This window comes from Micropterus salmoides, unplaced genomic scaffold (assembly GCF_014851395.1).
Source record: "Micropterus salmoides isolate LMB-PRFRI ecotype aquatic unplaced genomic scaffold, ASM1485139v1 Ms_hic_scaffold_12, whole genome shotgun sequence".
In the NCBI taxonomy this organism is placed as follows: Eukaryota; Metazoa; Chordata; class Actinopteri; order Centrarchiformes; family Centrarchidae; genus Micropterus; species Micropterus salmoides.
In genome coordinates, this window is record NW_024040263.1 from 34008033 (window position 1) to 34023125 (window position 15093).

Consider the following 15093-nt stretch of genomic DNA (forward strand, 5'->3'; position numbering starts at 1 on the left):
TCGCTCTGAAACGCAGACAAAACCAGACAGCTCTGAATTATGACTTCCTGTGTCCCCTAGGTGGCGCTGGACACACCTGCTAATTATATGTTATATATATGTACCAGAACATGAAGTGCGGCCCACACTGTGAAAATACCATGTAAATCAATTGATTTGACTTTACTTCCTGTTGCTAGCAGGTGGCGCTATGACTATGAGTGGATCTCTCTAATAAAGAGGGAAATCTGTGTGTGTGTTTGTATTTGGATTATGTCAGGAACCGTTCATCCAATCGACTTCAAACGTAACAGGTGTGTTGCTGCGGACCGAAAGGCGTGCCGCGTCATGTTTGGTGCAAACACGCAATTAATAAAAACAGTAGAGAGCAGCACTGAGCAGAGCTCTGCAGTAGCGACGGCGTTTGATCAACAGGAACCCTTATCAAGAATGTGAAATTTGGTGCAGATCTGAGCATGCACACTGAAGTTATGACAACTTCTTGTTTCATGGCGAATCATCGATTTTCAATGCTATACCTCGGACACGCCCATCGCCGAAAACTCACAGATAGCACAACTTTTCATTGTCAATGCCTTTAGAAGGCACAGCAGAAATTTGAAGTTCGTTAAAATATGAAACCTGTGAATCGTCACAAGTGAATGTTAAATTCAAATTGGCCGACTTCCTGTTGGGTTTAGGGCATTGTTCCCACAGACTTTTTTGTAGGTCCCGACATGATATGTTTTTGTTATGACCGTAGAAGTGAGCACTACATTATAGCCACCTACTAAAAAAGAACTACTGGGTTCAAACTTTCTTGGAGCCAGTCACATGTTGTTGAAGTATGTCAGCATCCAGGTAGCATTTAGTTTGGGGCTGATGTAAAGCAGCTGGTTACCTGAGAGATCTAAGAAACATGGGTTGTTTCTCGAGGCAGTATTGATCACTACATTACAGCCCTGTACAACACTACACAAGTTTAAAGGATACTTTAAACAGCGATGATATAACTCACACAGTACTAGTCACCATACGTTCTATAACTGACAACACTGAGCCCCAGGAAGAGTAGAATACAAGTTGTAGCCTAATATTAGGCTATAAAGCCTGCTGTGCCTCTGTATATTGTAGGCTGTAGTAAAATATGAGGCGCCCACTTACACCTCTTTTGAAAATGCTTGTTTTTGCCACTGACAGGCTCAGATGGTTCTTCTAAGGATCTCTTCAGGGATAGACCTTTTACAAAAAGATCCTTTTTAAACCAGAAACAGTGGCTCTGTTGAAAGTCACCAAGAATCCCTTGACAAAAACAATGACTTAACGACCACATGTGCATTTTGATTTTGATTTTTACTCAACCAACGTATACATATGTAGAACATCATAATGCTGTTGTTGAATTATATTGTTATTTTCATGTTTACATGATCATTTTAGTATAGTCCTCTACAGGCTTCCTTGGTTAAAAGTCAAATCCTAATTAAATAATTAGTCATTTAGCTGATGTTTTTTATCCAAAGCCAGCTACTTACTAGTGTCTTGCTCAGGGACACATTGGTCTCCCACACCAAAGGCGACTTCACCATCGCCACCCCATTATTTTTTCTATTTAAATCATTTGATTACGCATCTCTTACCTTTTGACGAAGCCAAGAAGTTCCAAAGATGAATTGGTCTTTTGATGAAAGCAGTGACGAGTGAGTGGCTCCTCTCCTTTTATACATACAGGTTTGTGGGAGTATCCAGTCACCTGCAGCTCTGCTGATGAAACCAATTGTGCAATTTTACAGCAGTTACGGCACAACCAGAAGAAGATGATCTAGATAAGGATTTAAGGTCAACAGGAAGAACGCCTTTAAACGTGAGACCATCCCAGTCAATTAAAAATTTTAATCCTGTATAAATGCTAAAATGTTTTCAACATGTGCGGATGGACATACACTTGTGACCGTACCTTATTAGCATTCATTATTAAATTTCATCTAGAAATTGAGTGGCCTGTGGAACAAAGGAAAACTTGGATCTGTTTTGGGGAACTGTCATATCTTGTTGATAGTGGCCGATTATCAGGAACATACATTTCTTCGTCACAAAGTAACGGAGGACTCCTATGCTAATTTCAGTCCCTCCCAAATCGATCATCTTGTTGATAGTGCTGCAGGCTCGCTGCGAATGACACTCGACTCTGTAGCCCCTCTAAAAAAGAAAATACTAAAACAAAGACGGTTAGCTCCATGGTATAATACTGAAACTCGCAAATTAAAGCAAATATCACGGAAACTTGAGAGGAACTGGCGTTCCACCAAAGTGGAAAATTCTCGTTTAATTTGGCAAGATAGTCTTAAAACTTATAGGAAGGCCCTCCGTAATGCCAGAGCAGCGTACTACTCGTCATTAATAGAGGAAAATAGGAACAACCCCAGGTTTCTTTTCAGCACTGTAGCCAGGCTGACAGAGAGTCACAGCTCTATTGAGCCAAGTATTCCCATAGCTCTCAGTAGTTACGACTTCATGAGCTTCTTTAATGATAAAATTCTAGCTATTAGAGACAAAATTCACCAAGACCTGCCCTCAACTGGCACCAACTTATCTCTTAACTCAGGAACCTTAGAAACAGCTGTAGAACCAGATACATGTTTAGACTGTTTTGCTTCCCTCAATCTTTACCAACTAACTTCAATAATTTCTTCATCTAAACCATCAACCTGCCTCTTAGACCCCATCCCGACTAGGTTGCTTAAAGATGTTTTACCCTTAGTCAGCACTTCTATACTAGATATGATCAATCTATCTCTATCAACAGGCTATGTACCACAGTACTTTAAAGTAGCTGTAATTAAACCTCTTCTGAAAAAGCCCAAACTTGATCCGGATGTTTTAGCCAACTATAGACCTATATCTAACCTTCCATTTCTCTCTAAGGTTCTGGAGAAAGCAGTTGCTAAACAGAAAACGGTGTTATATGATTTGGTATTGATTTATGTTTTGGGACACTTGACAGTTAACCTGTTTTGTCATTTCGGTCTGAGAACGTGTTGGTTTTCATTTCTATAGCACATGAAGTTCATGCAGACAAGTGCAAATTGTCATTTTATTCATGAAAGAGACGTGTTTGTACCGAAAGAAACTTCTCAATGCAGCAGCTTCACATTTTGCATTTTACATTTGTAAGTGTGAGAAACAGAAAAAACAGCAAATACTGATGTTAAGAAGAAGAAGATATACTTTATTAATCCCCAAGGGGAAACTCAATCTTTTCACTCTCTTGTTATTATGTTAGTATTTACACAAAGGTCCGAAAGACACACACATGCACAAACAGGACCCATAGTAACCACTCAGTGCGGCGCCCCGAGCAGTTGGGGGTTCAGGGGTTTGCTCAAGGCCTCCTTCGGCAGTGCCCAGGACACCTCCTGGCACCTCTCCAGCTACCAGTCCACATGCCGCAAAGCTGGATTTGAACCGGTGACCCTCCGGTTTCGAGCCTGATTTGTTACGTGCAGCGTGGGAGGAAAACAAGTCCAACGACAGGCAGGTGATTGACAGGAAAGAATCCCACACAGGAACAGGGAAGCAACTTCTCTTTCACTGGCGACAGAACCTCCCTTCTTCTATGGAGGTGAGTGTATTACATACTGTTGTGTGACACATACTGGTTTTCACATGAGATGAAACAGACACAGTTCACTTCTTCCCTTCAGTAACTGACTATTTTTCCAACATGCAGACACATTACACAGCATTTAGTACATTTAGCAAAACACAGTTCCCTACACTCATTTATCTGTCATTATTACAAAAGACACAGTTTACTATATTATACACTTTATTTTCCATCTGGTCCGGTTTACATTCACAAAGGCAAAAAACTCCAAGGTCCAGAAATTGTAGACAAACAGACACGTGCAGAGGGGGGTGCGCTGGGTGATTGAGCACCTGCCCTTTTGCCCTTTGACGCCCAAAGCGCCCTTTTATCAACGCAAATTACATAAATTTATTTATTTTTAAATTTGTAAAGGCCATTTTGTGAAGGCCTGCTCAATCGAACTATCAGTAAAATGAATGAATAATAATTTCGCAGTAAATAAAATGACCTACATGATGACCTTTCACCTGATGACCTCATCCGTGACGAGCCCTCCCGTTCAGACACCGTTAGTGATTCAGCAGCTCTGCCTGCAGGACACCTTCGATTCCGCCGGTAACAGGTGTTTGCTACAATGTGCTTGTTGTGGGTGGCTGGATGTATTTTAAAAGAAAGATACAAAGAGGGCAGCACAGTAGTTGTGTATATTTCTGTGTGTCGCCTGTAGAAGTAACGTTAGCTGCTGACTACCACTGTGCCGACAGCTAACTTTACTTGCTCAGTGCTCTGTTCACTTCGTGCTGTTTGAGGGAGGTTGTTGAGAGGTCTGGTCCGTTTTTATGTAATTTGACGAAAAACAGGCTTATACTGATACTTACTCCTCCGACTTACATCCTACTTATCTGCCCTTTTTTAAATTATTAAATTCAGAACAGTATTGTAATTTACATTTTAACAGCAGTAGTAGTGTTCACAAAACCACAACTACAATAAATACATATAAAAATGTCAGTACCAATGTAAAATAAATAATATTCCTGACATCAAAGTAAAGAGTGAAGAAGAAATGGCCCTATTAGATTTCAGGAAAAGGTATGAAATGTTAATGTGAAAGATTAATGCTAGTTTATTTATTTAGATTATGATTAAACAATAAAAATCCAAATATATCTCAGATTCATAATGCAATATATAAAATAATTATCACAATATAGCATGCTGTAGACACACAAGCAAACAACACACAGACACACACACCTGTCGAATGATCTGTCTCACTCTTACCCCTGCCACCCTCATCCTTTGCCCCATTAATGTTTCCTTCTCAGATTATTTCCCACACTTTTTTAATTCTGGTATCTTATTTCCTCTCCCTGCAGCTCTTGGTGTGCAGCAGTCTCTGTGAGCTTCTCCCCTAGCAGTCAGCCTTGGCAGCGGCTGCAGCACTAAAGCAGGTCAATCACAGTGAGCCAGTGTCAAACACTGTCAGCAATCTTTACATCTTTTCATGGTCCCATAATTGTTTAATTAGCTAAATATATCCTATGTTTGTTTTGATATCTGTAGTCACAGATCACCTCCAGCAGTATCAGCAGCAACGACAGCAGCAGCAACGGTTCCCTGTAAGTTATGTCAGCCCACAGTGTTTTAAAGCTAGAGCTGGGTATTCCCTGTTTGTTTTTGCATCACAGCATTTGCTGATGTATCAATACAGAAGCATCTGTATACGGGCATCAGCAAGGAATACACAATGATATATTTATGTATCGATATTTTGAGAACAGACCTATTTAAATCCTTCTTCCATGTGCCCCTTTTATACTTTGAGCACCTGCCCTTCCAAAGGTCTCTGCACGGCCCTGGAGTTGAAACACCTCTGTGAGTGCTTTTTCCTTTAGTGGTGAGTCACAAACCTCCAAAAAGACGACAGGAAGAAGTAGAAAATGTGTCAGGAGTTAAACAAGCCACTAAACTCCACTAAAGACTCTAAAGAAGCAAACAGAGGAAAAGAGTCTTTCAGCCAATCAAATCAGCTGATCGCTGCTGCGCCACAAAAGCTTTAACTGATGTGATGTGACGCAGCGCTCGATCAGTGACGAGTGATGGAACCTCCGGTTTCCAGCCTGATTTGTTACATGCAGCGTGGGAGGAAAACAAGTCCAACGACAGGCAGGTGATTGACAGGAAAGAATCCCACACAGGAACAGGGAAGCAACTTCTCTTTCACTGGTGACAGAACCTCCCTTCTTCTATGGAGGTGAGTGTATTACATACTGTTGTGTGACACATACTGGTTTTCACATGAGATGAAACAGACACAGTTCACTTCTTCCCTTCAGTAACTGACTATTTTTCCAACATGCAGACACATTACACAGCATTTAGTACATTTAGCAAAACACAGTTCCCTACACTCATTTATCCATCATTATTACAAAAGACACAGTTTACTATATTATACACTTTATTTTCCATCTGGTCCGGTTTACATTCACAAAGGCAAAAAACTCCAAGGTCCAGAAATTGTAGACAAAAGCCATGCGGTGAAATTGTTGTTCTATTATTGTTCTACTATTTTCACTGTTACATAAAAATATTGGGATAGTCTATCAGAACACTCATCCTCACAGGTAGTATCATCCGGGGAAAGATTACAGCTTGGGAGTTTCTCTGAATGACAGAGGAGGAGTGAAATAGTTTAGTGACCAAATGAGTTGTGGGAAACGAATTTAGGAAAAGGTTTTGATACATTGTTGAAAGTAAACAACAGAGAATTTTGTTAACTTTCGATCAATAAACAGAGTTGAAACACCTCTGTGAGTGCTTTTTCCTTTAGTGGTGAGTCACAAACCTCCAAAAAGACGACAGGAAGAAGTAGAAAATGAGTCAGGAGTTAAACAAGCCACTAAACTCCACTAAAGACTCTAAAGAAGCAAACAGAGGAAAAGAGTCTTCCAGCCGATCAAACCAGCTTCACCTGAAGCAGCTGCAGTAAAACCAGCTGATCGCTGCTGTGCCACAAAAGCTTTAACTGATGTGATGTGACGCAGCGCTCGATCAGGGACGAGTGATGTGAAGAGCAAATAAAAATGTACAGAGGTGTTAAATGAGACCAGAAGATGGTAAGAAGAGTAATTTTTTTGCCGCCATCTGGTTACAAAAAGGCCTAGGTATCGATTGTTTCAAAATTTCAATGCAGAGCAGTCTAGTGTGGCCATTCGGAACAATTACAACACTTTTGATTGGACCACCCATTGTAGTAACCACATCTTTTCTAAATTAAAACCCATCCCCAACATAATTCTCCTTTCATGGGAAACACTTACAAAGTTCATATCCTTTACATCCCCACAACATGTTTGGTTGAGCGTGAAACATGCTTACGTAACATAAAGCTTCAAGTTGGAGCAGGTTTGCCAATGGAAATTCTACTGAAAACCAACCTTATCTTACGTTGGAAATCACTGCAACCAATTCTGTTTGTTATAGTGTACCGAGCACCTGCCCCGTACTCTGAATTTTTATCTGAATTTGCAGAGTTTTTGTCAACTTTAGTCCTTAAAACGGACAAAGTTATTATTGTAGGGGATTTTAATATTCACGTGGACGTTGAGAATGACAGCTTCAGTACTGCATTTATCTCTCTGTTAGATTCCATTGGCTTCTCTCAGAGTGTTCATGAATCGACTCACTGTTTTAGTCTTACAAAGTTCATATCTTTAACGTATCATCTACCTGCTTGGTTGAGGGTGAAACATGCTTGCGTAACATGAGCAGGTTTGCTGAAGGAATTCTACTGAAAAGAACCTTTTCTTACCTTGGAAATCACTGCAACCAATTCTTTTTGTTATAGTGTAATAATAATAATAATAATCTTTATTTGTAGAGCACTTTTCAAAAACAAGTGTAAAGACAATAATACCCAGGAGACAATAATACAAAAACAATACAAGATAAAAGCATCAAAACATTGAAAAGACTAAAATACACGTATAAGATAAATATAAAATTAGTAAAATACAATAAAATAAAAGGGATAAATAAAGTCAAATAAGATCGGGAAAGGCTCTCCTATAAAAGTATGTTTTAAGAAGGGACTTAAAAGAGTTCACTGACTCAGCCGACCTGATTTCCTCGGGCAGGCTGTTCCAGAGCCTCGGGGCCCTGACAGCAAACGCTCTGTCCCCTTTAGTTTTCAGTTGAGACTCTGGAACAGACAACAGACCTCTGCCCGAGGATCTCAAGGTACGTGCTGGTGCGTATGGGACTAAAAGGTCAGAAATATAACAAGGCGAGAGGCCATGAAGAGCTTTAAAAGTGATCAATAGAATTTTAAAGTCAATTCTAAAACATACTGGGAGCCAGTGTAATGAAGCTAAAATAGGAGTAATGTGGTCATATTTCTTTGTTCTGGTTAAAAGCCTGGCAGCTGAGTTCTGGACAGTCTGGAGTCGATCAATAGATTTTTTGGTTAAACAGGTGAAAAGGCTGTTGCAATAATCCAGGCGTGATGAGATGAAGGCGTGTAAAATGGTCTCAGTGTCCTTAAAAGTTAACATAGATCGAATTTAGCTATATTTCTAAGTTGATAAAAACACGATTGAACAAGCTTTGTGGTGTGCTGCTCGAAATTTAAATTACTATCAAACCAAACACCAAGGTTCTTTGCCACAGGCTTAATGTGATTTACTAGGGAACCAGCAGATGGCAGTATTTGATTTGCCATCTGCTGAGACCCGATGACCAGGATTTCTGTTTTGTCTGAGTTCAGCTGGAGGAAATTATTTGACATCCATTTTTTAACTTCACAAAGGCAGTTGTTAAGTGAACTCAGCATTCCAGGGTCTGTGGATCTGACGGGCAAGTATATTTGTGTGTCATCAGCATAAATATGAAAAGAAATGCCATGTGTATGGATAATATGTCCAAGGGGAAGCAGATACAAGGAAAACAAAATGGGTCCTAAGAACGACCCCTGAGGCACACCATATTTAACTGGACAGAACGAGGAGACATAGTTGTTTACAGACACGCAAAACTTCCTATTTGACAGGTAGGATGAAAACCATTCTAGAGCAGTACCAGAGATCCCCACCCAGTGCCTCAGTCTGTCTAACATGATGTTGTGTCAAAAGCAGCGCTAAGGTCCAGGAGTACCAGGACTGAGCACATGCCTTCATCAGCAGACATTAAAAGGTCATTGGTGACTTTAAGCAGGACAGTCTCAGTGCTGTGGTACTTCCTAAAACCAGACTGAAACTTTTCAAATAATTTGTTATTTTCCAGTACAGTGAGCAGCTGTTTGGACACAATTCTTTCTAGAATCTTTGCAATAAAAGGCAGTTTTGAAATTGGTCTAAAATTATGTGGGAGGGAGGGATCTAAACCAGGTTTCTTTAAAGGTGGGTTCACGCAAGCCGTTTTAAAATAATCAGGGACACAACCACTAGATAGGGAGCTGTTGAAAACAGAGATCACATGAGTGCAGAGCACCTGGTCCGTTCTTCTGAATTCTTATCTGAATTTGAAGAGTTTTTGTCAACTTTAGTCCTTAAAACAGGCAAAGTTATTATTGTAGGGGATCCAAGCCTTAACTATGGGGGTCAGATCCCCCAATCCCCCCGTAATTCAAACCATGATATATAGTGACAACGCCCAACAGTCAGAGGGGCCTCCAACTAAATTTTGATTAGGGCCCTCGAAGGTCTAGGGCCGGCTCTGCTTGAATGAACTGAGTCGGCAGGCTGACTTCCTGCCAGCGCAGGAGAATGAGAGGCAAGTCTGCTGTCAGGTAACAGTCACTTAATTATGTGATATTTAATAAAGCATAACGGTATTACAGCGCAGTGATGTTGTGCTGTAGTTTTAACACAGCCGTCCAGTAACTTTAGTCCTGCTAGTGTTTACAGCCAACAGCTGATGAGAGTTGTTCTGGGTCCACTTCAGAGCCCTGACAGAGTTCTACCTGGAGCCGAATAACCTCAGATGTCGTCTCCTCTCCAAAACAAACGGACCCGGTCATTAAAACATTAAAACACAGCCACGTAGCAACGTTAGCGTTAGCCCTGCGGTGTGTTTACAGCCGTCCTGTTGTTCCACAGCTCCTGACTGGTGAACATCCTGCAGAGTTTGAGAGCGATGTGCTCATGTGTGTTTCTCTCTGTCTGCAGAATCCGGACCTGATGTGGCCCATTCTGCGTCCAGACCTGCCAAACTGCTGCTTTATATAATGTGTTTAATGTATAATGTGTGTAATTTGTTTGTTCCTCTCTCTGTGCTGCAGTTCTTTTAAGAACTTGGAGGCTTGATCCAGATTATTTTTACGTTTGTTAAATTTTAATAAGAGCGTGTTTTATTCATATAGTGGATCAAGCTAAATTACTTCAATATATTCCCTGTAAATCTGATGATAATATATAGATTTGATGACTCCAGTCTGTCAAAAGAGTGACTTTTCCCATCACTTCTGCCCTCTACAGATCAGGTTCTCTGGGCGCCACATGACGCTCACCTGTTCCCGTTCTCACCTGCTAAACTCTGTCTGCGCAGAGAGACGAGGGAGAAGAGAAGCTCGGTGCCTTTCAAGCAGCCGTGTGCTGAAAGTAGCTCGTCAATGTCGCTTGTCGTGAAGCGACCAATCACAGCCCAACAAACGGGCTTGAAAGAATCTTAATGTCTGCACTCGTTTGAAGGTCTTTTTGTGATTTATATCATCGCCCCCTCTTTCCTTTTTGTGTTATTGTACCCCCTCACTATATGTACGTTTGTATCCTTTATATCTTTTGCAATGTTAATATAAAAAGATGATAATTACACACTTTACTTCATCTACTTACAATAATCAACTAATACATTTAGAATTGTTGATGCAGCTGTTTGTGAATTCTATTTATTCATTAAGTAAAATTCTGAATTAATAAATAAATACACATTTTGTAAACGGACTTTAACGGAAATTTTAATTTTACAGTCGCTGCAACATATCAGTTATCTGATAAACTAATAAATGTGCAGCTGTTACTGAATCTGATTCTTAGAGAGGAAAATGATGAACATGTGGGATTATTTAGGACCAAACTGTGTTCTCTGGAGACATCAGCTGTACCACAGGTTTCTGAGGAAATCTGCTCTACACACTGCAAAAACTGAGCTCTCAAAAACAAAAACAAGCAAAAAAAGCATTGAAATGGGGAAAATATTACTTAAAATAAGCAAAATTATCTGCCAATAGAAAAAGAATATTTCACTTGCTACTGAAGGCCAAAAAAACTTGAAACAAGTGAAATTCTCTAACATAAAAGCCGCCTGGTAAGAAGAAATATCTTGTCAGTTGTTGTTTGTCAGTTTTTGCAGTGCAGTGTTTTATTGAAAGACGACTTTACTTTCACTACATTTACAGCAGTTTGATAAACTCTCATTATTTACATCCTTAAAACTCAGGAAGTCTTTAATTCCCTGGTTCTCTGTTAGATCAGATATGACAACTTCATGTGAAACACATCAGCAGAAACAACACAATGAAAACTACAGCATTTAGTCATCACATCATCATCATCATCATCTATCTCTGTTGTTCTACAGTCACAAAGACCTTCGCTGGTAAAACCTTCAGTGGGAGTTTATCCATAGTTTCAATATATGGAAACATCCTGTCAGTGAAAGTGTGTGTGAAGGTGTGTATGTTTGTGTTAGTATCAGGATCAGAGAACGACAGCTTTCCTCTGTTCCAGTCCAGATTCACTCTGATCCTCTGGAGCTTCTTCTGCACGCTGAGATCAGTGAGTTGAGCTGATGGTGACTTTGCAAAGTATTTACCTATAAAGAACCTTATTGTCCATAATCCAGACTCTATGTCCCCCTTCCTCTGGACAGACTCTGCTAACACACCCAGTAACCAGACTGTATTGTCTCCAACCTCGACATCCCAGCTTTGAGTCCCTGAGTTAAAGCCCTCAGAGCCCAGGACAGACCAGGAACTATCAACCCTCTCTGGATTGTCAGGAAGCTGCTGTTTCTCTCCTCCTCGTCTCACACTGGTCAGATCTTCAGACAGGATGAGTCCTGAACCAGCAGTGTTTGGGTCCAGGATGAGAGGAGTGTAGGAGACCATGTCCTTCATCTTGTTCCAGATGTTGAAGGTCAGGTTGCCCAGGTGTTTGGCCTGGTCTATCAGAGCTCCTGAGGGCAGCTGTGGATCATCCAGCAGGGGGCGCTGCTGGACTCTTTCCACTGCAGCCTTGTAGTTGAGCAGGAATGAGACGTCTTCAGCTCTCAGCTCCTCCTCTGTGGCTCTGACTGTGTCTGAAAGAGCTGCTATCTCTCTGCTCAGAGCCTCCATCTTCTCCTTCATCATCTGACTCTTCTGCTCCTCTTCCTCCCTCAGTGCAGCCATCCTGGCCTCCTCTTCCTCCTCTAGAAACTGCTGAAGCTTCTTAAACTGCTCCTTAATCTGCCTCTCTGTGTGTCGGGCCTGGACCTTCATGTGTTCTGCTGTTTGATCAAACTTCACTTTAACTCGTTCACAAACCTTTAACTTCTCCTTTAAGGCCTCCAGAGTTTCCTGAAGTTCCTTCTTGTGTTGTCGTGCAGCTTCATCGACGGGTCTGAATCTGTGGTTGCTGTGTTCTTCTGAACCTCTGCAGGTGTCACAAACTGGCTGCTGAAGGTCCAGACAGAAGAGTTTGAGTTTCTCAGAGTGCAGACTGCAGAGAGCCTCTGAAGCTCTCTGATCTCTCTCCTGTAGGAAACTCTCACACAGGTTCTTTAAAGCCTGGTTAGGTGGTAACCAGTCATTAGAACATCTTTTCTTACAAACTGGACAGTCCTGACTTCCTCTCTCTGTCCACCAGCTCTGCAGACAGCCTTTACAGAAGCTGTGGCAACATGACAGGATGACAGGATCTTTAAAGATGTCCTGGCAGACAGGACAGCAGAGATCTTCCTCTAATCTGGAAGCCATTTAGTCTCTGAGTGAAGCTGAAGTCACAGCAGCAGACGCTCAGACAGGAAACAGTCAGCCACTCCCTCCTTCAGTAACGGTCCTGAAAGTTACCTTCACTTTGAGTCTTTGTTCTCGTCAAACTCTTGTTCAGTTTGTGGATTCAGCAGCAGGTTGAAGTGCTCGTATTCCCAGTGTTCCCAGTATTCCCAGTATTCCCAGTATCCCTCCTGTAGCTGTCCTCTCTCAGTGGAAGTGCTGGTTCTGGTCTGAAGGGGAGTCTTACCGTCTGACTCTCAGTGTGTCTCGTCTCAGTGAGGCAGAATAACAACCTGTTTCCTGGTTTGTCTCAGGAAGTCATGTGAGGGGCGGAGTCTCTTCAGAGTATGAAAACACAGGATTGGCTCTTATTTTTCCATCTGCAGTAACAATAAAATCTCCAGATAATCCCGTCTTGTTAGTAGATTGTGACGGAGCTCAGCTGACTGGAACACATGGGAATTATGACTTTAGAACATTTTGAAATGAGAAGAGTTCAAATACAGAGTTTAAAGAAATGATCCACTACTTAGTACTAAAACAATGCAGCCCTAACAGTGAACTGAAATATACATTAAAAAGTACTTTTACAACTACATTTTCAAAAAACTTCATCTTCTAACCACAGGTCAGTGGTTGTGATCCGTTCTGTCGATAACATTTGAAAAAGCTACACCAGCCGCACGGATACAATTTTACTTGCATTCACATTAGCGGAGCGATAAACTGGAAGTTAGCCTGCTCGGCCGGCAAAAGTCAACACAGTGGACGCTGTAGCGCTGACTAGCGTTTGGGGTGTAATTGCAGAATGACGGAGACACCGACGCACAAGTATAAATGCCTGGTAGCCTACGGCGTAGCTACACATGTAGACCCTACGCAGGAGTATAAATCAAGCTTTACGCTGTCATTCTGTGGGAAACACTGTATTTACATACAATTGGGATTCATGTGACACCCTGTCCAATTATTTAATGACTGGTACCTTATCTGCCTTTCTGTTGTCTCGGTTATGAAGTAATGGCCTGCGTTACAACAACACGGGCGCAGTGTCAAAGATGCGCTTTTTGTAGTCTGTCTTCAGAACATTGTAGTTTCATCACAGCAGGTCACGTCAGTAAGTAGGTGACAGTACCCCCCCCCCCAAACTATCATCAACCACAAGATGAAACTAAACATTTTAACATTAATGACGTTGCACATTAACCACTTACTTTCCTGCATTCTGCACCAAGTTATGGTGGAAATGTCTTTATTTATATAAAGGGAAACAAAATAAAAGTGGCAGGTGACAAAATATATATAATGGAAAATAATTCTGTAATCAGCTTTTGGACAATGCACATTTGTTTCTTCTATATTTGCATTGCATCATTTTCCTATTTTGCCTTGTTTCATTTGTTATTTAACATTTCTTCTTGCTGTTTTTCAGAACATAAGCTTTCAAAAAGTGATGCAGACATTCAGATTCTGACCTGTCCCCAGCGTCCCCAGTGTAAATGACACCTATCTGTCAATACTTTTAAACCCCATCCAGGCTGTGATTGGTCGCTTCACGACAAGTGACGTTGACGAGTTACATTTAGCTCACGGCTGCTTAAAAGGCACCGCGCTTCTTCTCCCTCGTCTCTCTGCGCCGACAGAGTTTAGCAGGCAGGCGAGAACGGGAACAGGTGAGCGTCACGTGGCGCCCAGAGAACCTGATATGGAGAGGAGAGGACCGGCACCTTGGGAGAAGTCCCTGTACGCAAGAAAATGTCCCGGTACACCAAAGTGTAAAATGTCGAGGTGCGCTGGCCAAGCGGCGACTCCGACACGCCCTCAGAAACAGCGAGCTGCAGCACACAGCTCTCCTCTCCCTTCCAAACACTAGCTACCCTCCAGGCAGTCAGTGGACATAAAGTTGTTCCTGTGATGTAGAGACAGAGCTCAGTTAAAACTTTATGGATACAGATTAATAACTCGCCGCTCTGAAACTCTCGCTCCAGTCCGTGTTGCCGAGCCGGTCGGCAACACGTACGGCTGAACCCGAGCTGTTTACCGGCTTCTCGCTGACCCGCCCTTCTCTGCTTCTGATTGGCTAGTAGTCCTTAACTAGGAACTGAGCATGTGCAACTCCCAACAAAGATCATTTAGAGACAAGATGCATCACTCCATAGCTAAAACGAAGCCTCCAACACAGGGTGAAAAGAGGAGCTGCAGCAATGTGCAGTAGGACAAAAATATAACCATGTAAACCTGCTCTGGTACAATAAATAAGATGAGGAACCTAAAAACAAGCAGAATATGACCTCTTTAATATGTTGTTACACTGGCACTCCAAAGACAATAATCGCTGATACCTAAACTCTCATATATCCAAAAACAATTATACTTTTTAACATTTTTTCTTACAAATAAATATTTAAGACATGCCCATTTACAAAATACATTTAGATCTCATGCATAGCTTTTTAGATGGTCTTATTAGTGATTTAACAAAGCCGTTTTAGCCGACTGCCCTACTTACATTTACTAGTAATTAACTGTGCATTTTTAAAGCTATGGA

The 15093-nt window shown here is 41.5% G+C and overlaps 1 protein-coding gene across 1 annotated transcript; it reads right to left on the reverse strand.

Moving 5' to 3' along the window:
* Positions 1-10519: 10519 nt before the first annotated feature.
* Positions 10520-12852, reverse strand: LOC119899962 (nuclear factor 7, brain-like). The gene has a single exon (XM_038714791.1). The coding sequence runs from the start codon at positions 12525-12527 to the stop codon at positions 11130-11132; it is 1398 nt and encodes a 465-aa protein (XP_038570719.1). The 5' UTR covers positions 12528-12852; the 3' UTR covers positions 10520-11129.
* Between the last annotated feature and the right edge of the window lie 2241 nt (positions 12853-15093).